General features: G+C 41.1%; 2 protein-coding genes across 6 annotated transcripts; one reads left to right on the forward strand and one right to left on the reverse strand.

The window, feature by feature from the left end:
• The first annotated feature begins 1,504 nt into the window (after window positions 1-1,504).
• On the forward strand, window positions 1,505-10,386 carry LOC118084913 (transcription initiation factor TFIID subunit 13). Of its 4 annotated transcripts, none has more exons than XM_035115037.2 (5): window positions 1,505-1,727; window positions 1,966-2,044; window positions 3,731-3,828; window positions 4,176-4,384; window positions 10,255-10,386. In XM_035115037.2, the coding sequence occupies exons 1-4, from the start codon at window positions 1,701-1,703 to the stop codon at window positions 4,344-4,346; spliced, it is 375 nt and encodes a 124-aa protein (XP_034970928.1). In that variant the 5' UTR covers window positions 1,505-1,700; the 3' UTR covers window positions 4,347-4,384; window positions 10,255-10,386. The 4 variants fall into 4 exon arrangements, with proteins under 4 accessions (XP_034970928.1, XP_034970927.1, XP_060129723.1 ...); XM_035115036.2 differs by lacking the exon at window positions 10,255-10,386 and adding an exon at window positions 9,320-10,154 and having other exon boundaries at window positions 1,506-1,727; XM_060273740.1 differs by lacking the exon at window positions 10,255-10,386 and adding an exon at window positions 4,851-5,154 and having other exon boundaries at window positions 1,506-1,727.
• On the reverse strand, window positions 5,231-16,701 carry NEPRO (nucleolus and neural progenitor protein). 2 transcript variants are annotated; one of them, XM_035115033.2, is made up of 9 exons: window positions 16,524-16,701; window positions 14,452-14,606; window positions 13,641-13,717; window positions 12,651-12,782; window positions 11,837-11,914; window positions 10,171-10,484; window positions 8,942-9,009; window positions 7,584-7,840; window positions 5,231-6,706 (listed from the first exon to the last, which is right to left on the reverse strand). In XM_035115033.2, exons 1-9 carry the CDS (start codon window positions 16,621-16,623, stop codon window positions 6,292-6,294), a joined length of 1,596 nt encoding a protein of 531 aa, XP_034970924.2. In that variant the 5' UTR covers window positions 16,624-16,701; the 3' UTR covers window positions 5,231-6,291. The 2 variants fall into 2 exon arrangements, with proteins under 2 accessions (XP_034970924.2, XP_034970923.2); XM_035115032.2 differs by having other exon boundaries at window positions 10,171-10,532.
• Window positions 16,702-21,610: the final 4,909 nt, after the last annotated feature.

Here is a 21,610-nt window from a genome sequence, read left to right on the forward strand (position 1 = left end):
TTATTTTGCTTCGACTCAGACCAACACGGCTACCTACCTGTAACTAGAATTATAATCTTAAATTGACCGGACTAGTGTCCCCTTCATGAAGTCTTACCCTCAATTAGCAAGTATTTTGATACATCATTATGCAGGAGGCAGGGAAATGAGCCCAAAGTGGCATAAATATTTGCATAAAAAATTAAGAAGCAAAGTGGCTGCTCCCCAGTTACTTGTGAGAAATGTTTACATAAATCACCTTACTTTTGCTATGCTGATTTAGCCCCAGTAGTGGGGCAAGGCACCATTCCCTCTGCTTGAGCTTAATAAGAGACTGAGGTCTGAGCGCATATCTCTCTCACACTATAGCAAACTGATGTCAATAAATGCTTGATGCACATGGGTTGGCTGCTAGCTGGCAAGCAGCATCCTGGAATGAAAACAGTAAGGAGCTGCTGTTGCATTGGAGACATGCCTCAGGACCATCCGTTATAAGAATTTTAAGGTCCTATAAAAATAAATAAATCATAACTGTATATATAAACAACATGTCTGAAACCCCACAGATTAGGTCCTGAACAAATTGACCTTAAATATTTCTCTGCAAGGTCAAAGTGGGAAACCTCCCCATTGTCTCTTTCCTCACAAATCCTGTCTTAAGGGAACATTCAAGATATGAACAGGGTGTGAGCCTGTGACCTAGATTCAGGAATCAAGTAGTTATAATAACAAAAGAGTGACCAAAACCCAGATAATGCAATCGGGTAACTTGCCAGACAGGAGCTAAACAACGCACTCGGATTTCTGTTGTAGACCGCCTTTTCTGTGATGTATGTGTGCAGTTTCTGGGGGTGGTCTTGGACTCCACGGCGGGCAATTTAAAATGTCTATATAAGGGCTTGCACGCACGGCTCTGGGTCCTCCCCCCTGTGTGTGGGTAAGCACTCTGTTGAAACAGTTAATAAAGATCAGGCTTACCAGCTGCTTTGCTTCTCAATATTCTGTTTTTTCCTCCTACTGATAGAGAACCTATAAAAGGACTCTACAGTATATGGGCTCTTGGGTACCCCATAAGGGAAAAGGAGCAGTTTTTTTTTACTTATATCACAATCACTGCCTTTTTTATTCCTTCCTACTCAAAACTGTATATTCGAAAGCAAACAAGTTACAAAGACACCACAAATAACAGTCTTGTGGCACATTAAGGACTAGCAGATTTATTGTAGCATATCCGGTTTGAATACTGAACGTACTGATGAAGTGGACTCTAAACGTACTGCTGCAAACCTGTCCATCTTTAAGGTGCCACGAGGCTCCTTGTTTGCACCGTCCGTTGCTACTCACAAAGGGCGGGAATTGGTTGTTTAATATGTTTCAGCTTTATCCAATACCCTGCCCATCTTGCCCCAGAAACAAACTCCCCATGCGCTTTGAATGGGGTTATTACGGCAAATCCATTTCCAAAGAGGGCGAGGGACTTCAGTCGCTCCGACTGCGCACGCGTGCTGCCAGCTTTGTTTCCAGACAATATCCCACCCCACCCCCCAACTCCCATTTCGCGTTCCTCAGAGCTACGGAACGAAGGAACTGGAAAAGGGCAAGGTCTACAGCTTCATTAGCTCCGAGAGAGCATGCTCAAGAGTGCCCGTTGACGCGACCAATAACAACGCAGAGTTGCTTATACCGGCGGAAGCCTGGAAGGGAAGGTGGCTGCTGCCGTCATGGCGGACGAAGAAGAGGACCCTCCTGTGAGTAGGGAAGGTCGGGGTGGGAGTCTTGGCCGCGCTTGGAGAGCCTCTCCCGCTCTAGTCTCCCATGAGCGGCTGGAGGAGGCGCTTGCTGGCTTCGGGGAAAGAGGGGACGAAGCGGGCACGGGGCTGCGTGCTCTTTCAGCTCTTAAATCAAATATGGGAATCTAGCTTAGTTTACTCCTAGTTTGTAATTCTCTTGCATCCTTGTTTGGGATTTCTTTCCCCCCCCCTTTAGTTTGAAGAAGATACTGAGGAGGCTGGAGGAGGCTCAGATGGTGGACAGGGGAAAAGGAAGAGGCTGTTCTCCAAGGAATGTAAGTTGGGGCTCCACTGATCATGCTGGCTGGGGCTGATGGGATTTAGACTCCCAACAACTGAAGGGCCACAGGTTCCCCACCCCTGGTGTAGATAATACTGAGCTAAAAGATCTTACTTTGGTGTAAGGCAGCTCCCTGTGTTTCATGCTATTATAAGGTTTAACCACTTCACATTTTCCAACTTTCTAAAGGACCCCTTTCTCACCTCCATAAACCACCTTTTGAATATTGATATCACTGTTAAATTCCAGAAAGGACTGGAGGATCAATAGAAGTAGAAACCCTCTCGTGTCATTCCCAGCTTGAGACTAAGGGCTGATTCACACATTTTTGCATGCCATTTGATGCCACTTGATTCATAGATGAATATGTGAACTATTTCCATTAAAATGTATTGTGTGAAATTATGTGAGGTAGAATAAAAAGTATTTAATCTGAAATTATTATTTCATGCATACATGCTCCAACACTTGATCTTGATGTTTTCTAGAGATTAATATGTATGTGTAAACTCTCCCTCAGATTTTGATTTAGAATGCTACATCTGCATTTAGAATACATCCGTATTTGTTGACCTTGTTGCTGCATTCTTCTGTGGCTGTTAGGAAGCACACATTTCTATTCTTCTTCTTCTTCTTTGGTGATCACTCGTAGCCGAGTAAGATTGTCTTCCATAAACATGATTTTAACAATGGGTCCGTAAGTGACTGTGGAGGCCAATTCTGGATCCACACGTCCTTCCACAGTGGGGACATTGGTTTCCAGGCAGGAGTTGATGGGTGTCATGGGCTTTGAAGAAACTCGATCTCAGGACGCAAGGGGAAAACGTGCTAAGAGAAGCACACATTAGCCCAGGCATGTCCAAAGTCCCTTCCAGGGGCCAATCTGGTCTGCCGGTCGGTTTAATCCGGTCCCTGTGGCAGTTTATTTCCCGGGGTAAAATCCTAATAAAAGCTCAACCACTTCAATCCTAAAAAAAGGTCGGCCCTTTGGTCGGCCCTCACACATGTTCACTTCATCAAATCTGGCCCTCTTTGAAAAAGTTTGGACACCCCTGCATTAGCCTATCATTCCCAAGGGAAGAATGGCCTTGTGCTGAATGCCCTCAATTCGGGTTCTAAATAAATGTCATAAAGATGCCATTTTCTTGAAGACTCCCTTCAAGGGAATATCATTTTTCTGCAGTAATGCAGTATTCACACAACTACTAATTGGACAGTATCCAGTTGCATTGAAGCATACTTGGCAAAACAGTCTAAGCTTTATTAAATATAACCAGAACAGAATAGAGATCTGTTGACTAGTATTGTTCATTTGGGATCAATAATTGGACATGCAGCTTTTCACTGGAGTTACACATAATTTCTGCAGTTCTTGGCATCAAGGTTCCATTCAAAAACCACCTTATTGGGCATTGTCCTTAAAAGTATGCATAGTGCCATCAACAGGGTGACAGTGTTTTGATTTAAGAGCCCTATAGCATCCAGCCTATACTTCCAAGTGGGGAATATTTGCATCTTAAAAATTAGTTGAGAAACTTAGATGTAGGCTTCTGCTTGCTTGAACAATTTGGAAGAATATGTGTGTGCCGAGTCACACTTATTGAGAAACATAGTGAATAGGTCTTAAGTTTTCTAGAGTGCTTCCATTCCATCTCACTGTGGGCGTTTGTTCATTCTACAGTAAGATGTATGATGTATGGATTTGGAGATGACCAGAATCCTTACACAGAGTCAGTGGATATTCTTGAAGACTTGGTTATAGAATTCATCACAGAAATGGTAGGTCTTGCTTGTTTGCTTGTATGAGATTACAAATTGGGTGAAGCAGATGCTGTGGGATATGAGCTTTGCTTTTGGTGGTACTGTGTATTACTTGAAAACCAGAGAGCAGAGCCTTGAAGGGAAGATGTATATAAGGCCCACTTTAAATGAATGAATAAATGAAGAATGCTACAATCATAATGAGCGCTGTGTTTTAGTGCTGTTTACTACAATTCATTTCATGATACAGATTTCTGCAAGGGAAGAAATCCAAACATTCAAAAGAACACATGGTCAAATCCATGGTACAGGTACTGAACCTCTCTTAGAATGTATGCGACTGATCAATTCTTTCCTACCAATAGACCCACAAAGCAATGTCAATTGGACGGCAAGGTCGAGTACAGGTTGAAGATATTGTCTTCCTGATCCGTAAAGACCCACGGAAGTTTGCTCGTGTGAAAGACTTGCTAACAATGAATGAAGAATTGAAACGGGCCAGAAAGGCATTTGATGAAGCAAACTATGGATCTTAAGGCCTCATGTGATGCAGATGGGTGGTATGTGCAGAATGGTGCGTTTCATTTTCCTGACTTGTGTTGTCCTCAAGGATTCACCAAAGTGAAGTGCTTGCATTCCCCATGACAGTGTGGACAATTACAGTAGTACTTTACTAATGGGAACAAATCTCTGCAGTTTGAGGGTGGGTGGGTGATTTACCTTCTTTTCCCAAATATACCTTAAGTGGCAATTCTACAATGGCTTTTAGGTTCTGTGAAAATTGGAAAACGTGTACATAGCTCTAGGTTAGTTAATACCAACATTGTGAAAAAATATCCATCTTGCTGGTTGTACACATCACAGGAACTTACTCCAAAATGAGGTGCCTCATTCTATAAACACAGGAGTGAAAGCTACAGGCAATTATGTCAAGAGATCAGAGCTACTTGCAGTTTGGCAGTTGAGGCATATATCATAGGCAGTGTTATTTGTTTATCTGAGTAAGTGGAAGAAACACTGTATCTGTACTTTTTTTTCAGCTGAGGGAGAATGGCCCATAACAGGTGCTAACATGTTTGGATATTGCCGCTACTAGAAGACAAACTAGTGTAAGAATTGTTTTGTAAATGTTAATTCAGAGAGGGAAACTTTGTAACTGGAACAATTTTGCTTTTTAAGGGTTGTTGTTGTGTTGCTTAGTTAAGATACACATTGTATAACTGATTCAATTTATGAATTGCTTCCCATAAATGTTATTTCACAGTAAATACTAGTGATTTGGAATTCTTAATGAATATGAATAAACACTCTCACCCATGCATTTCTTGTAATGGGAGAAACCAAGATGATTCCTGTACTTTTCTGAAAGGGTATCAATACAATTTTTGAAGCTACATCAGTGGGGATCAAGGGCCAATAGGCTTGCCTCAGCTTTTGACTATGTCAGGGGTCCCCAAACTAAGGCCCGGGGGCCATATCTGGCTCAATCGCCTTCTAAATCTGGCCCGCGGACGGTCCAGGAATCAGCATGTTTTTACATGAGTAGAATGTGTCCTTTTATTTAAAACACATCTCTGGGTTATTTGTGGGGCATAGGAATTCGTTCATTTCCCCCCAAAAATATAGTCCGGCCCCCCACAAGGTCTGAGGGACAGTGGACCGGCCCCCTGCTGAAAAAGTTTGCTGACCCCTGGACTATGTTAACATGAGTTTACCCCTTTGGACACATTTGGGTAGTCGTAAGCAGGCACACCAACACAAACACCAGCACTTTTGCTTTAAAAACAAACAAACATATAAACTTAACTATGCACCGCATTAGCTAAACACAACTACCTGAGCAGAAGCTGAGTTGACAGCAGTTTCTAGTTACCAAATAGTTTTGAGGATTGGTCTGCTTCTACCTGCTTTGAGTTTAATAGCACGTAGCTGGTGTTTTTAGTTAGGCAGTACAGGTTCAGTTCTGTCCCCGCATATTCTAAGGAGTGCTAAGACTGAGAAATAGCTGATGCAAGCAAATGTTGCAGTGCAATGTTGCTCAGGTTGCATGTGCATTTCTTATTGCGCTGGTATTCTGCTTCCCACCCATCAGTCAGCATTCTGGCTACAAAGTGTGTACACAGTCCTACCATTGTACTATTTTGGATGGGTTTGTAAGACCCTACAATTTTTTCCCCTAAAGGTGTTGCATTTTCACTAGACATTCACCCTGTGGAATGAGAGTGCACTCCATGTACAAAATGTAGCAAAGCAGCTAAATGCATGCTGCTGCTTATATACAAAAGCTTAGTTTTGCTTAATAGTCTGCCACTACCGGTATTAACAACAATTAGAGTGTCAACCTTATGTAATGATAATGCTTGCAAAAAACTTCAAATCAGGAAAAAATGTTTTTGATGCATTCTGTTTAAGTAGGTAACGCCCATCGTCTCTCAACACAAACTCGGTGAACAGTTTAAATTAGTTTAATGGAACATAATGCTATAGGCCAATTACTTTAAAAATGTCATCAATATCATCTTCATTTTCTGTGGCTTTCTGTTTATGGGAAGGCTTTCTTCCAAGCCCCACAAGGTCAGAAGGATGGCCATGTGATTGCTTTTCAACACTGTAGGTAGTACCACCGTTGTCAGCATCCCAAACTGGAGACAGGGAGCTAGAGCACTGAGGAAGAGGAAGATATCTACTGCCCTTAAAATGGATAGAAGTGCCTCTTTGTATGGGAACAATGCAAGATGGTGCACTCCTTGAAACACATCTTGATTTCCTTGAGCATTTCATCTGTCTTTGTGGGTGGGAATGTGCTTTAAGTCTTTGGCTGGGTCTCACTCTGCAGCTTGAAAGCGTGAGATATTTACAGAGAGTAGCTTTAATGCAGCCAAGTTTCCGTTGCAAGCTGGAATGCAAAGATAAATTTTAGCAACTTTAACAGTGAAATTTTTGCTGTGCCTACTCAAAAGTAATCACTCTAAAGTTTAATGCCAAGTAAGCTGACAAGAGGGATTTTCTTCATTACAGCACAAGTAGATTATTTTGCATAACCAAGGATCTTTTGCACAAGCTAGTCTGCTCATCTGGAACAGCTTTGTCCATTATCAAAATCTAAAATACACTGCAGTCTTGACTGACACCATGGCCCCCAAAATATGTTTCTACTTGCCCCTTTGGTTTTATTTTAAATATCAGACTGAGGAAGAGTAACTACCACATTATGAATGTTGTTAAGTAATAAATTTACTGTCCATAGGTTGGACAGGTAAGGCACTTACAAGTATATAATTCTTTTAAAAGTTTAGGTTTGTGAGCCTGTGGGCAGGGGCTATCCAATAGGTCCAATACAAAAGGAGAAAGGAATGGGAAGTAAAGAGGAAAGTAAGCATGTTCCTCCTGTGAGTCAAGGTTTCCCACCACCTTGGTCTCACAGCTAGTGATGGAGACCACGAGTATACCTTCCTTCACTGCCACAATTCCAAGGTTTATATTCTTATAAAATTATATTCTTATAAAAACCCATTGAATAGAATAATAGTTCTAGGTAGGCATAGACTGCAAGTAGTTTAGGGGAAACCAACATAGCACACTTTGCATTATGCTTCTAACAGTGCCAAATCACAGGATGCTGTGGCAGTGATCTATCCTGCAGTTATCTGCACCTTATATCATTTCCCACCATTTATGGCAGCCTTCTCATGAACTGGGAAGGAAGATAGTAAGCACAGAATAGTCTTCTGCAATTGCTACCCCAGAAATCCAGCACTGCCATTTATACAAACCTGCAACCCTGTGTTTCCACATGCTGTAACCGCCTACTTTTCAAAAGCTTCATTCCCAAGAAAAAAGCCTCTGGCCCAAGTTTATTGCTTTTGCACCACAGAACTGTTGTTCTGAGTGTGTCACAGAGTTCTCTGAAGGTGTGTGCTTCTTGAAATTTGGAGACAAAAGATTTAAGATGCTGGGACCTCAGTGATTTAGAAGAAACCAATGTACTTCTCTTTTTTGACCCAGGAAACCTCACTGTGACTTTTGTATTCTGAAATAAAATAAAATGGAAGGACATTAGTAAAGGAGAAAAAATGTATCTTCAATGAAGAGACTCATATTTCTAAGATTACATACTGTATCCTTGACTAGAAGGAACCTGTCTAGAAAGAATATAGAAGCAAATGAATGTTAAATATTCTTTTAAGCCAATGGTTATCTTTGTCCTACATGCTGACCAGGATACCCGCTCCCCCAAATGTTTTGCTACTTTGCAAGCTCACACGGCCTTTATAATTGTGTTTCTTGAACAGTGGTTCCTTGCAATACATAACAAAAATTGTTTCTTGGCGCATCTGCTGTTTAAAGCCGTTGTTTTAAACTTCACTGGACATATGATACTGGTACAGTGTTTTCTATTTTGATGAGCAACAATTCATCTAGGCTGAATTATTATTTAGCTATTTAGCTATTTGGTTAATTACTTTTATTTGCCATTAGAGTTTTGTTAGTGTTTTGTTAGTGTTGTGTCGTTTAATGTTTTATTTTGTTTATGTGTTTTTATTTTGTATATGCATTTTAATCTAATAAAGTTAATTTTATTTTTTTTAAAAAATCAGCTAGGCTCCAGGCAGAGATCTTTCAAATTTAAAATATCATTAATAGTGAGGCTGTGAGAAATCTTGGAACTTCTGGTCAACTACAAGAATATGGTCAGCTACTGAGCCATGACCCTTCCCAGAGAAATTATTCAGATTCTAGCCGCTGAAGTTCTAAAGCTTTCAGTGCAACTGGCTTTCATTAAGCTTGCATAGCATCACTGTGTTAGTTCCTCCCATCTTCAAAAGAGGTGGACAAATTAAATTATACATATTCATGGCAAATTCCAAAACAATCAATTACCTTGCATATACTTTTGCACTGTACTGTATATATTTACAGCACTGTACAATCCAGATCCACAAGTGCACCATGTAAAAGCTACATTTATAGACAAGTGTACCCAACCATCAAGGACCTATGTTGAAAGGTGCACCTCTTGAAGCATGGCAGAAAGTCGCACAGTAATATTTTCTGCCCAGAAGAGAAAAAAATGAGCACACAGAAACATAGTATATTAAAGACAGACAAACACAGAATGAAAAAAACAAACCTCCCGTGGTGCAGGGTTAGGGAACCTGCATAAGCTCTTGACATCAAACGCAAACTCCTTCCCAAGATCTGAAAGAAAGGGCACAGCTGCCATGTCATAACAGAAAAAAGAGCTTGGCTATGATCCTAAGCAGAGTTATTCGTAACAAAATTATTCTTCAATCAGTGGATCTTAATTTATATTCTAAGCATTTTACTGAGGTTAAGTCTAGGGAATATCAGAGGTCTTCCACAATACAGTCGTCAGCTATTTCCAGAGCATCTTGGGGCATGAGGCCCATGCAATCAGCACAACGGACTGGTTGCCAGTTCATTTCCAGGCCAAAATGTTACTGTTTAAAGCGCTAAATGACTTAGGCACTGAATACCTTCCTTACAGACCCGCTTGGCTGCTAAGATCAGCAGAAGGTGCCCTCTTGGTTGTTCCACCACCCTCAGAAGCTCAGGGGAGAGGGCAGCCCAGGAGAGGGAATTTGTGGAACTTTCTTCCCAGAGGTGTGTCTGGTGCCTTCATTATACAGCTTTCGGATGATGCTGAAGATGCACCTCTTTACCCTGCTACCTTTGACACTTGAGATGCATATTTTTAAGGACTCCCCTTATTTCTGTAATTTTAAGTTGTTTTAAACTTTTTAATATTGTGTAATAATGTGTTTTAATCTTAATTAAGATGAAGTGTGGGTAATTTGTAACAACAAATTAAGAAGACACCTCCCATGCAACTCAATGCAAGTTTTAGAGCACAGTAAGTTGCATATTGTGCTATACTACAGACATGAGGATGGCCAATCCCCAATGAGACCAACTTGGCTTCCCATCCTTCATCTCTCCCTCACTGGCCACCTTGTTGCTCAGCAGCACCTGACCAAGATGCCCACATAATACAGTACTCATTCCATACTCATAAGAAATCAAACTCTTAGTGTAGCAACACACACTTCGGAAATCCTGTCTATTGTCATCAGAAACCTTCACTGTACTTCTTTTGGCACCTGACTAAAAATGATTTTCTTTAGGCAATCCAATCCAGACATGTAGAAGCTGTCATGTGTTTTAATCTTGTTTTAGCATATTGTTGATTTTAAACATTAAAAAAAGTTTTTAATTTTTAACCAATAATGTTTTCTCTCTTTTTTGTCAACCGCATGGAAGTTTTATTAAAAGCAAGCAGTGTATTAAATGTTGTGAAATAAATATAAATAAATAAATAAGGAGACCATTGTCTCTTACCTTGGTTAGTTCTTTTTATCAGAATTGGCTTCCCAATATCAATGGTCTTCTGAGCGTTCATAACCTTCTTTCTTACTTTTGTAGGCACAGCTGCACTCAAAGCGTGAGACTGAGATACAGCTTTGCTTCCTGGGAAAAGTCTAGTCATCCATCCAGGTCCAGCCTTTTTCATTACAAATGTTTTGTTGGACATTTTCTTTTCAATCTCTGAATAAGTGGTCCCCAGAAATTCATATATATCAGAAGGAAAGTCAAATCCTTTAATGTAAGGCCTTGGATGAGTCTCTGAAACTTCCCGAAGCAATTCAAATAGCCTGATATATAGAGAAGTGAGGCTTTTTAACACACCTCTATAAATGATCCTATGGCAAAGATGATGAGATGAAAACACTTATATCCGTTACACAGCACCTGCTTTCCACATCTGGAATTTGTGTAAATTCCCTTCAACGAAATGGACAGCAGTCTAAGGACTAAATGACCCCCGTTAGCTGCACCTCCGCCACCATGGAAAAGACCATTAACCTGCCCCTGCTTCGATTTAAATACCACTTACGTTGCCTGTTTGCTCTTTATCAAACTGTACTCCCTCGTCTACCATTTGTTTTACCTCCTTCCTTAGTTTCTCTTTCAATGTGTAAACCTAAGGGCAGTGCCTCTGCCTTGTTTCAGGGTATGTGTAGCACTTGCCACCAGCCCTATGCACTGCAAGGAGGAATCTACCTTAACCTAATCAAAGGCAGAGGTGGACAGAGGAACCAGGGAAATGTTTGAGGTCACAGATACTACACTGTTTGCTTTATCAATGGTTTACAAGCAAAATGCTGCTTCTCCCATTTCAACCCCACAACCCTAGTATTATTGGATTATATTTGCTCTGGAAAATTTTACTTGTTTAGAAGAAAGCTGGTCAGGTCAGTTAACGGGAACACACTGTTTTGCCAAATGCAAGGTGGTTCTTTTAAAATACATTCAGAAGCAGTACAAAACACGAGTGGGTGAGGAGAGGAAGATTTGGTTCCTAAACAGCAAGCAATATATACATAGCAGGCATGCACTTCTATCTGGTACTTGGAAGCCTTCAAGAAGTGGCAAAGTGACTCCCCCAGGTAGCCTTAGATTGCATGGCCCTGTGGCCGATCAGTCCGTGCACAAGCTTCTAAATAACTCTGCCCAAACCATCTGCTTTTATAGCCACCTCCTCCCAATGCCTCACTTTCCAGTAACAAATTTCCAACATTAAAGAAGGTCCCCAGCACTAACCTCCCTAACTAGTTAAGGCAGCTGTTTTTTTTTGGGGGGGGGGCTTCACCACCTCCCAACTGATTAGGACACCAGAGAAGGTTCTCACACCTTCAAAAACTTAACAGCTGCCAGGGAGGGGGAAGGAACAGAGGCAGGAAGGGTAACCATGTTAGAATCACTACCTCCTCAATATACAATTGGTCTTCCAGTTGGATTCCCCATACACACACCTTCGCAATCATTACTGAAGTGTTGTTAGTACTACAGAAATTGTACATCTGTTCTAGGTCCTTCCATATGCAATAGGGAAGTAATGGGAAGGGTGTGCACTGCTGGTGTTAGCAGGGACAATGCTCTGCTAAAAACATTGAAGTGAACAAGCGGAAGTGAAAGAATTAAAATGTTTTACAGGTATACATACCATAATCGGCTCAGCAACCCCAAAACCACAGAATTCAACAATATGTACTCTTGCAAACACAGATGCTTAAGGGACAAACTGATGAGCAAAATTGATTAAGGTTGGATAACAACTAAGGTTGGACAGCTAACAAAAGAGGCTAGAAACCCAAATTACACACACTTTCAATCCTACACACATATTCCTGCATGTTCCTTTCAATCAAATATACTTAGGACTGAACTTATTGAACACTTTATGCATGAACACACAGTGGAACTCAGTGAGTAGTGAGCCTTAAGATTTTTTTAAAAAACTGAGGATTATATGCTGCTTTGGAGGCATATACTCAATAAAAAAATCAATAAAATCAATCATAGAATTGTAGAGTTGTAAGGGAGCATGACCTAGTTCAGGCATAGGCAACCTCGGCCCTCCAGATGTTTTGGGACTACAACTCCCATCATCCCTAGCTAACAGGGCTAGTGGTCAGGGATGATGAGAATTGTAGTCTCAAAACATCTGGAGGGCCGAGGTTGCCTATGCCTGATCTAGTCCAACCCTCTGCAATGCAGAAATCTTTTGCCCAGTGTGGGTCTCAAACCTACAACCCTGAGATTTAGAGTCTTGTGCTCTACCAACATGCTGAAGATGAATCACAAAGGACTGCTTCACCACAAAATACATAACAAAATGACTTCTTAACAGAAGCAAATGAAATGTCGTCAAATCTGTTTTCCCTAACAAATCTGTGGTATATCCTGTGACATTCTGCACCACCAAATGAAATTGCAAGAACCTCCAAATTAGATTCCAAACTGTTTCAGAAGGATACAGAAAAGCTGTGCAACAACATTCAAGCAGACGCAGCAACAGCTTGCACCCACCCAAGATCTTGACTAATATCACTTCTATCACAGGTTGACTGGGAATCAAGGCCTCTTCTGGATTTTCTGGTTTCTGGTTTCTATTGAAAATAAAGAGACAAGAAGAAGATTGTGTGGTTAAGTGTTGGCACCCCGCAATATTTAATGCTGGTATGTCTAGGCCTCACAGCAGGGGTCGGCAGCCTAAGACCCATGGGCCACAAGCGGCCCACGGGGGTCGTTTAACCAGCCCACAAGCCGCCCCCGAACCGGGCCACCCAACTGGGGAGTCCCTGTGTGCTGCGCTAAACCAGCACAGCGCCTCGCTACCGCGGCACCGGAAATCGCGCCTGTGCAGATGCCAGAAATTGTGGGCACGCGTGCTCATGCTCCAGCCCACGGAGGGATCTCCATTGGAGTGAACCAGCCCAGGCGAGGTAAACCTTGCCGACCCCTGCCTCACAGAATCCTATACTAACTGGTTTACAAGCAGAATGCTTTGCCATGAGCTGCTTCTATAATCTTGCAACTTGATATCTTGTGCTGGGCTTGATATATTGTGTTGGGAGTATGTCTCATTGAATTCACTAGGACTTTCTTTTGAACTAGGACTTACTTTTTTGGTTATGACTGTGCTGTTGGTTACATAGGGAAAAAATAAAAAGGACAAGGCAAGGCATGGTACCTTCTGTTGGGCTGACTTCAATTAATGCAAGTTTTTGAATTACAAAGATCTGTTCATTCTATATTGAAAAGTTCAGACTAGATTCAAAGCTTCTACTGTTTTCCACTAGCATAGATTGATCCAACAAGACACTCTGTTGCCCAATAAGTGTTTGAATTTCAGCTGGTTTGAATCCCATAGTTTCCAGCAGGTTTAAAATATGCTGACGTACTTTCCTGAATAACCAAGTAAATCTAAACTAGAGAAGTGAGATGTTCTGGCTTATGCCACTTACGTGGGGCCCAGAAGAATAAGGTATTGAATTGGCTTCTTCAGATTCATTCTGTTTAAACGCTTCAAGCACTGTTCTACCTGAAAGGGAAAGAGGGAAAGAAGAAATTTTGACTTGATTCATGGTAGTAAGCATGTAGAACATATATGAAGAACAATCTGTCATAGCATGTGTATTCTCCTTGAATTAAACTATGGAAAAGGCTTTTTTATGAGGTACAGTAAAAGAACTGGGAACATGGAACTGCATGTACAGTCTCCTTGCGAGTAATGGCACATTAATAAAACTATATTGCTCCAGGAGGCATTTATGAGAAAAGTTCTCAGGGATGACTCACATCCTGGCCATCACCTATTTTATCTTTTACCCTCGGGCAGGAGATATAGAAGTATAACCAGCTGTACAAACAAGCTAAAAAACAGCTTCTATTTGTGGGCTGTTAAACGAAAAATAACATGTGTGGTGTGTTGTTCGATAAGCACATAGAGTGGAATGATATTGAGTATTTGGGTTGGCGGGGAGGGAGGCTCGTTTAATTTCATTGTACACAGGTTGTACAATGACAATAAAGGTATTATTATTATTACTACAGCCCCATTTTCAATGAGTGCAGCAGCAAACACAGCTGTTACCCCTTTTTATAATAATTTTTGGGGACACGGACACACACACACACAAAAAGACAAAATATAAAACAGCCATCAGACCACCACATACAGAATGGAAGCAGTGGATTTCTATGGACGACTGCATTCCAAATAATTCCTTAAGCACCCCCAGTCTAAATATATTTCCGGACGACTCCCAACCTTACCTGCTTGAGGGACCGAAATGACCTATGGTGACTCAACTGATAGTGAAAACTATACATGATTGAATGCAGCAGGGTCTGTTCTGCAACCATGGCTTTGTCTTTCAGAAGGACGTCCACAACATGACACCCCTTCAGAACAGTGGAAAGGCTTTTCACTGGAAAAGGCAAACAAATATGTATATATGAAACTGTGCACTTTAAAGTCCTAAACCGTTCAGAACTCCCAAGAGATTGCTAACTTAGCTCTAGCAAGTGCATATGCTGGAGGAGAATCTTGAGAGTCCCATGGACTGCAAGAAGATCAAACCTATCCATTCTTAAGGAAATCAGCCCTGAGTGCTCACTGGAAGGACAGATCCTGAAGCTGAGGCTCCAATACTTTGGCCACCTCATGAGAAGAGAAGACTCCCTGGAAAAGACCCTGATGTTGGGAAAGATGGAGGGCACAAGGAGAAGGGGACGACAGAGGACGAGATGGTTGGACAGTGTTCTCGAAGCCACAAACATGAGTCTGACCAAACTGCGGGAGGCAGTGGAAGACAGGAGTGCCTGGCGTGCTATGGTCCATGGGGTCACGAAGAGTCGGACACGACTAAACGACTAAAGAACAACAACAAATATTTTCCCCTTTGCCGATTTGAGCATGGAAATTAATACATCAGTTTCAAGCACTATTTTTACTCGAATCAATTTACAGAACTTAAAGTCCAATTAGCAACTCTGTTGTACATCACTGCAAGATGCTATAAATAATAATTTAATGGTATAAATAATAAAATTATTATTATTCTGCACAGACCACCATCCCAGTCTCTGAAATTGTCATCAACACCCTAGGCCCACAAAACCAATGGGCCTCCTATCATGAGCCTTGTGAAGACAGCATAGCAGGAAGGAGTTATTTCAACTGCTTGCACTCCAATTGTGAAACCTCACTGAAAAACTAGTGTCCAGAGTTTGTGGTTCTTTATTGGGGGTAATGAAGCCAACCATGCAGTTTCTGGAGTTTATTCAAAAGTAGTACTGTATTGCATTGATATCTAAGTACTGTATTGCATTGATATCTAAGCAGCTCAATGTGGAATACACACTTCTACCCATTTCATCCTCACAACAACCCTGTGAACTAGGTTAACCTAAGAGAGAATGACAGGCCCAAGGTCACCCAGTGAGCTTTATACCTGAGTGGCCATTTGTATCCTAGTCTCCCAGGTCCTACAGCACTCTAACCACTACACCACACCACCATTATCCAGGTTACTTGTGCTATCAACTCACTTTTACCATTTAAGTTTCTGTATCATGTTTCCTCAAATTACAGTAGAACAAAAGACAGAACTCTCCTCCCCACATATCCATGCATAACTTGTGTAATAACATACCCACTTTTAACAACATACCAGACATGGCAAAAAGCAGGAAAGAGGTAACTTTTAGCTTAATCCTATGCATGTTTACTCAAAAAGAAGGTCCTAGTATAGCAGAATTTGCTTCTGAGGAAGTGGAATAGGACCGTAAATTGAGTTTCCAATCCTGATCTATTAGGATCAACTTAGGTTGATAGCTCAGCCCTTAAAGCATGAGACTCCTAGGGTCCTGAGTTCGAGCCCCATGCTGGTCAAGAGAGTCCTGCATTGCATGGGGTTGGACTAGATGACCCTTGTGGTACCTTTCAACTCTACAATTCAATTATTAATTTCCACGAGCCTATTCAACTCAACGGGAAAGCACTGACTTCAGTTAAGCACAGGACTGCACCTTAATCTTTACCCCATGTGTGCAGTTGGAGCATGCAAGGACCCTGTCACTACCAAAAACAAAACAGAACCCACGAATGTGAACTAATGGATGTTAACTAATTTGATCTTCCTCTCACTGGAATGATTGAAACAAAAGACCCCCAAGAAGCAAAATTCAGCCAAAGCTATGCTTTTTAAAAAGAGGTGAGCGAGGCACGTGTTTAACTTCCACCTATTGAAACCAAAAAGGGGCACACTTTCCTGCGAGCTAAGCTCTACCGAGAAGAACCACATTCTCTGAGCATAAGTAGGTCCGCCCCCCCCCCGCCTCACCTGACGAGTGCTGCGCCGCCACGGCGACCGTCGCGCTGCACGCGGGCCACGGCACCTCCAAGCGATTCCACACCGCCTCGCTCGCTCTGGGCGCCGCCATCTTGTCCGGGAGGTGGAGCTGGACTAAACCAAATCCCAGGAAGGCGGCGAGGCAAAGCTATTTGCAAGGTCGTGGCTGAGCGGGGGAGGCGCGCCGGGAAAAGCGCGCCAACCGTGAGGCTTTGCCCGGCGGGTGGTTTGCGAAGACAAGAGCTGTTTGGTGACCAGGAAGAGGACAGAGGGCGCTTGTAAGGCTGCAGGCGTCGACACGCGTCGACTGATTCACACGTCCCCCCTCATCCAGCACCCGTGGCCAGCCTATGAGAGACTCGAAAGCAGGCCATCAGGTTTTAGGCATTTGGTGGTTAAAGAGCAGGATGCTGAACCAGATGCGCCTTTAATCTGATCGAGCAGAGCTTTTCTTTTGTTCGTAAAAGGGCCTTAAGCAGCACCGCCTTAGCCAGAGGCTGTATAAACCCCGAGAATTCTGGGAATTGTAGTTTGGTAAGGATTCTGGGAAATGTAGCTCCGTGAGGAAAAAACCGATAGTTCCCATGATTCATTGCGGGGGGAGAGAAATGTGCTTTAAATGTACGGCATATCCCTCTCGTCGTTAGGCTTGAGTGAAAGATGCAGGCAGTTTTTAATATTTGGGGTTTTTTTACATTCAGGTCCCGCCTTTTCTCCACTTCTGGCTAGGCTTTGCCTGATGAGTGTCACATTGCCAAGGCAGATGAGAGACTCCAGAAGGTTGTTTTCCACATGCTTTTTGTTATATCTGATCCCTCATCACATTTGTCAAGCAAAACAATGGTGACCCATCTGTTAAACGGAAGTCAAGTTTTCATAACCCATAACAGTATAAAAGCACAGATCCCTCTATTAGCAAACAATTCACCATGTTTGTGATCTAAGAACAGGCTGCATCAAAGTAACTAAAGGCTGAGTTAGTTTGAGGCAGTTTGTTTCTCCCAAAAATATGCCGTACACTTGAGCTGATACATTGGCTTCTGTTGCCCAAATCAAATTTATACAAACTGATCCTGAAAAAACTTGCAGGCCGCAATAGTTTAAAATACCAGTATATGTGCAGTACCAACTAATACTGATTAGTGCAGGCAAGTTTCACATGTGTGTTCACGTATTGACTTCAGTTATACCATCACATCAAGATGAAAACTGATTACTTTCAAGAATGTATTTTTATAGGCTGGGCGCTCATAAAATCATTGACACACTATAAATTTCTTGGTGCTCTGTAGGAGAAGCAAAGATCTTGGCCTGCTTCACTAAGATCTAATTTTAATATGATTTAGCCAATATATTTAATATGATTTAGCCAATATATTGACAATAATACAGATAGATTTCTGTCCAGACCAATATAATAAGGAATTGGTGCAATAACCAATACATGACTTTGACTTTAAATTAAAGTTTGGTTAAATATATGAGATCAGCCAGTTACTTTATCTTTAAGGATAGCTCCATTTTCTCCAAAAAAGCCACACCTGAAGGTGTTGTATTATGAGCTCATAAAAGAGCTCTGAGGATAGCATTTCTTCTTTAGCTATAAAGCATAAGCTGCTGGGTTGTTTTTTTAATGAGAGAAAACCACTAAATGTAATGGTATATAGAAAAGATTTCACTAAGGTCTTATTAGCTGAAGTTAGGAGATATTATGAGCAGCCTTTAAGTGTGGAACAAGCATGGGCTATCTGTTTCCAGTGTTGTTATAAAATGAAACAGATGATGGCTCATGGATTGGATTCCGCATTAAGAATGATAATCTTAGATGTTGATAATGTCTACATCCATTTTGATGGTACTGTTTCCTTCACTTTACAGAGTAACTTTGGTAAGAATTAAGATAAAAATTGTTTCGGTTACACTGTCAGGTTTACAAATGAGTTTCTATTTTCATAATGCTATGGTACTATCATTGTATAGCTTTAACCTGTTTTGTCTGGAAGTAAATCCTATCAAGCTTAATTGGATTTCTGAATATTTAGTTGAGTTGTTATTCTTAAAAAGAAAACAAAAGAAAGTTTAAGGGGAAAGGTGGAATGCAAAACTGAATAATTGGAAATTGTTGCAAACTTACCGTATATTCCGGCGTATAAGACGACTGGGCATATAAGACGACCCCCAGTTAAAATATAGAGTTTGGTATATACTCACCATATAAGAAATACAACCCGGCGTATAAGACGACCCCTGACTTTTGAGAAGATTTTCATGGGTTAAAAAGTAGTCTTATACGCAGGAATATACAGTACTCTGATTCTGTGACTAAGGACTATAGGTAACTTTTTGTAATGAGTTACAGGTAGGTAGCCGTGTTGGTCTGAGTCAAAGCAAAATAAAAAAATTCCTTCAGTAGCACCTTAAAGACCAACTAAGTTTATATTTTGGTATGAGCTTTCGTGTGCATGCACACTTCTTCAGATACACACTCATTTTTGTAATGAGTTAATATTGTGATAATATGGTCTATTTTAGCTTGGTTTATTCTTTTCCCTTTGCAAAACTAAAATGAGAAATGCAAACTTGCACAACAAAAATCTATTTGAAACCCTGCTAAAACAAAAGTTAGAGCAAAGTTAATTGCAAATGAATGGCCTTTTCAATAGGCTATGTATTTTATGTTTTATACTGTAAACCACCCTGTGATCTTCAGATGAAGGGCAGTATATAAATTTAATAACTAATAATGGTGATAGCTCTTCCAGGTACAATGCCGTAAGCTTCATTTGTATATGAACATATATCTAAGCTAGTAATTTATAATGCAACTATGGGCCAATTTATGCAAGGCTCTTTAACTCTTATTTAATCTGGATATAGGCTAGCTATTGGTTGAATAGTCCTGAGTAAGGACAGTAGGAGGGGAGAGGGTTAAAAGAACAAAGGTGGAGATTTAAAAAAAAAAAAAACTGAAGGTGGAGATCTTCAGTTTGGTTTCTTCATCTTGCTGTGATATCTCTTCCAATGGCAGATCATTAGTTTTTGGAAGTTAATCGGTATCAAACAATTGCACCAGCAGAAAATTGGACTAGATTACTTTTGAAGTCCCTTATAATTGTATGGCTGTACAGCAGATGTGCCTAACCATTGGCCCTGTGGTCTGATGTAGTCAGACCCCCCAAAGAACCCATAAATTTCAGCGATGACAAAAAAGTAGGGAAAAATTAGGCATAGCACTGAGGTGGGCAGAGAGGTTTAAATATCTCTGCCCAGCCCAACACTCTAATGAATATGCAAATAACCCCTTCCCCAATTATCAGATTCCTCATCTGATCAGCTGGGAGGGACATTCTTCTTCTTCAGTTGATCTTTCTACACATTGTGTGTCTGTGTAAGAGCACGCTCTTGTTTTGTATGTGAGAGTGCTTGTCTATCCTTATACAACTTCAGTCCTATACTGTATACCTTGATGGGCTACTGGACTTGCACTATTTATCTTGGGCAGGGGACCCCAAACTAAGGCCCTGGGGGCCAGATGCGGCCCAATCGCCTTCTAAATCTGGCCCGCGGACAGTCCGGTAATCAGCATGTTTTTACATGAGTAGAATGTGTCCTTTTATTTAAAATGCATATCTGGGTTATTTGTGGGGCCTGCCTGGTGTTTTTACATGAGTAGAATGTGTCCTTTTATTTAAAATACATCTCTGGATTATTTGTGGGGCATAGGAATTCATTCATATTTTTTTCCAAAATATAGTCCGGCCCCTCACAAGGTATGAGGGACAGTGGACCGGCTCCCTGCTGAAAAAGTTTGCTGACCCCTGATCTTGGGTGCCAAAGATGGAATCTTATTCAGATTTCTTCTGTATTTTATCAAGAAACTTGGGGCTCTAGCCATTAATCATACTTTGAACATGCATTAATGTTTAAAAGCATAGGAGTTAAAACTTTATTTGCTCTTTCTTCCAGATAGTCACACAAAATAACAACCAAATGATAGATTGGAAGATAAGGTAAGACTGGCGCTGAATGCAGTCCTCTCTGTATATACTTCTGTTCTGACATAGTCTGTCTACCCATGCATTAGGTACTGTACTTTACTAATGCCACTCATTACTGAAGAGATATACTATAAGTTTGATAGCACTTTTGTGGAGGAATATGCTACATTAAGATAAATAACTTGAAACAGTCACAAGTAAAGTCCTATATTGTACAGATGTCTTGGAGGGGAACATCAAAGTTGGGTAGTTGCCTGGATTTGATAAAATTCACTTTGCCCTGCATTCTCCATCTTAAACCAACTCAACCCACAAGCAGTTATTTGGTAGAGATTAATTTAAATGCTGGACTTGGTTTGTTTTTTCCACTTTTGGGTTGATAATACATAAAACCATTAATTGCTTGTTACAGTAATTAGAAATCACTTTACTACTAACAAATGCCAACTGAATGCATTTTTGAGAGGACTTTTAAAAAATTGCAAATTCATGTGGAAATGTGGAGAACTGAATTTAAGACTGGAACAATGGGAAAGAAACTGAAAGAAACCAAAATTGATAGATCCACAGTCACATGTCAGCTTGCAAAATATTGAAGCATATACTCAATTCTGACCAAACTAAGCCTCCTGGTGTATATTAACTTTCAGAGTCAATACATTACTTCTGTTAAATGAGCCACCATAGCTGCTAGAGGGCCGGGAAAATTCATGTCCCGGGCTTCTTAGACTCATCTACCCATGTACTATCTGAAACCAAAAGGGTACGTTGGCTGCCAGATGTGAAATATATTGCCATTATTTTCAGCTCTCTTATAGTGATGAAGATTGTGATATTGATGCTTTCTCAATGAAAGGGAAGGTTACTCCTGAACATAAGACCAGAGGAACTATATTATTAAGAGCTCTGCTGAACCAACCTGCTGGCCAGCATTCTGTTCCCTGCAGTGACCTAGCCAGGTACCTCCTGAGAAACCCACAACCAAGATTTGGGCCATAGCTATCTTCCTAGTATTGCTTTTCAGCAATTCATAGGCAAACTTCTGAACGTGGCTCTGTATCACCCTCATACCTGCCATTA

Source organism: Zootoca vivipara, chromosome 4, assembly GCF_963506605.1.
Source record: "Zootoca vivipara chromosome 4, rZooViv1.1, whole genome shotgun sequence".
NCBI lineage: Eukaryota > Metazoa > Chordata > Lepidosauria > Squamata > Lacertidae > Zootoca > Zootoca vivipara.

Coding starts and splice junctions, on each gene's coding strand:
- LOC118084913 (XM_035115037.2), top strand. CDS start 1,701: ATGGCGGACGAAGAAGAGGACCCTCCT. Junction 1,728..1,965: donor ACGAAGAAGAGGACCCTCCT/GTGAGTAGGGAA, acceptor CCCCCCCTTTAG/TTTGAAGAAGATACTGAGGA. Junction 2,045..3,730: donor GAGGCTGTTCTCCAAGGAAT/GTAAGTTGGGGC, acceptor TTCATTCTACAG/TAAGATGTATGATGTATGGA.
- NEPRO (XM_035115032.2), bottom strand. CDS start 16,623: ATGGCGGCGCCCAGAGCGAGCGAGGCGGTGTGGAATCGCTTGGAGGTG. Junction 13,718..14,451: donor CATTTCGGTCCCTCAAGCAG/GTAAGGTTGGGA, acceptor TTTCCCTTTCAG/GTAGAACAGTGCTTGAAGCG. Junction 9,010..10,170: donor GATAAAAAGAACTAACCAAG/GTAAGAGACAAT, acceptor CCTTTCTTTCAG/ATCTTGGGAAGGAGTTTGCG.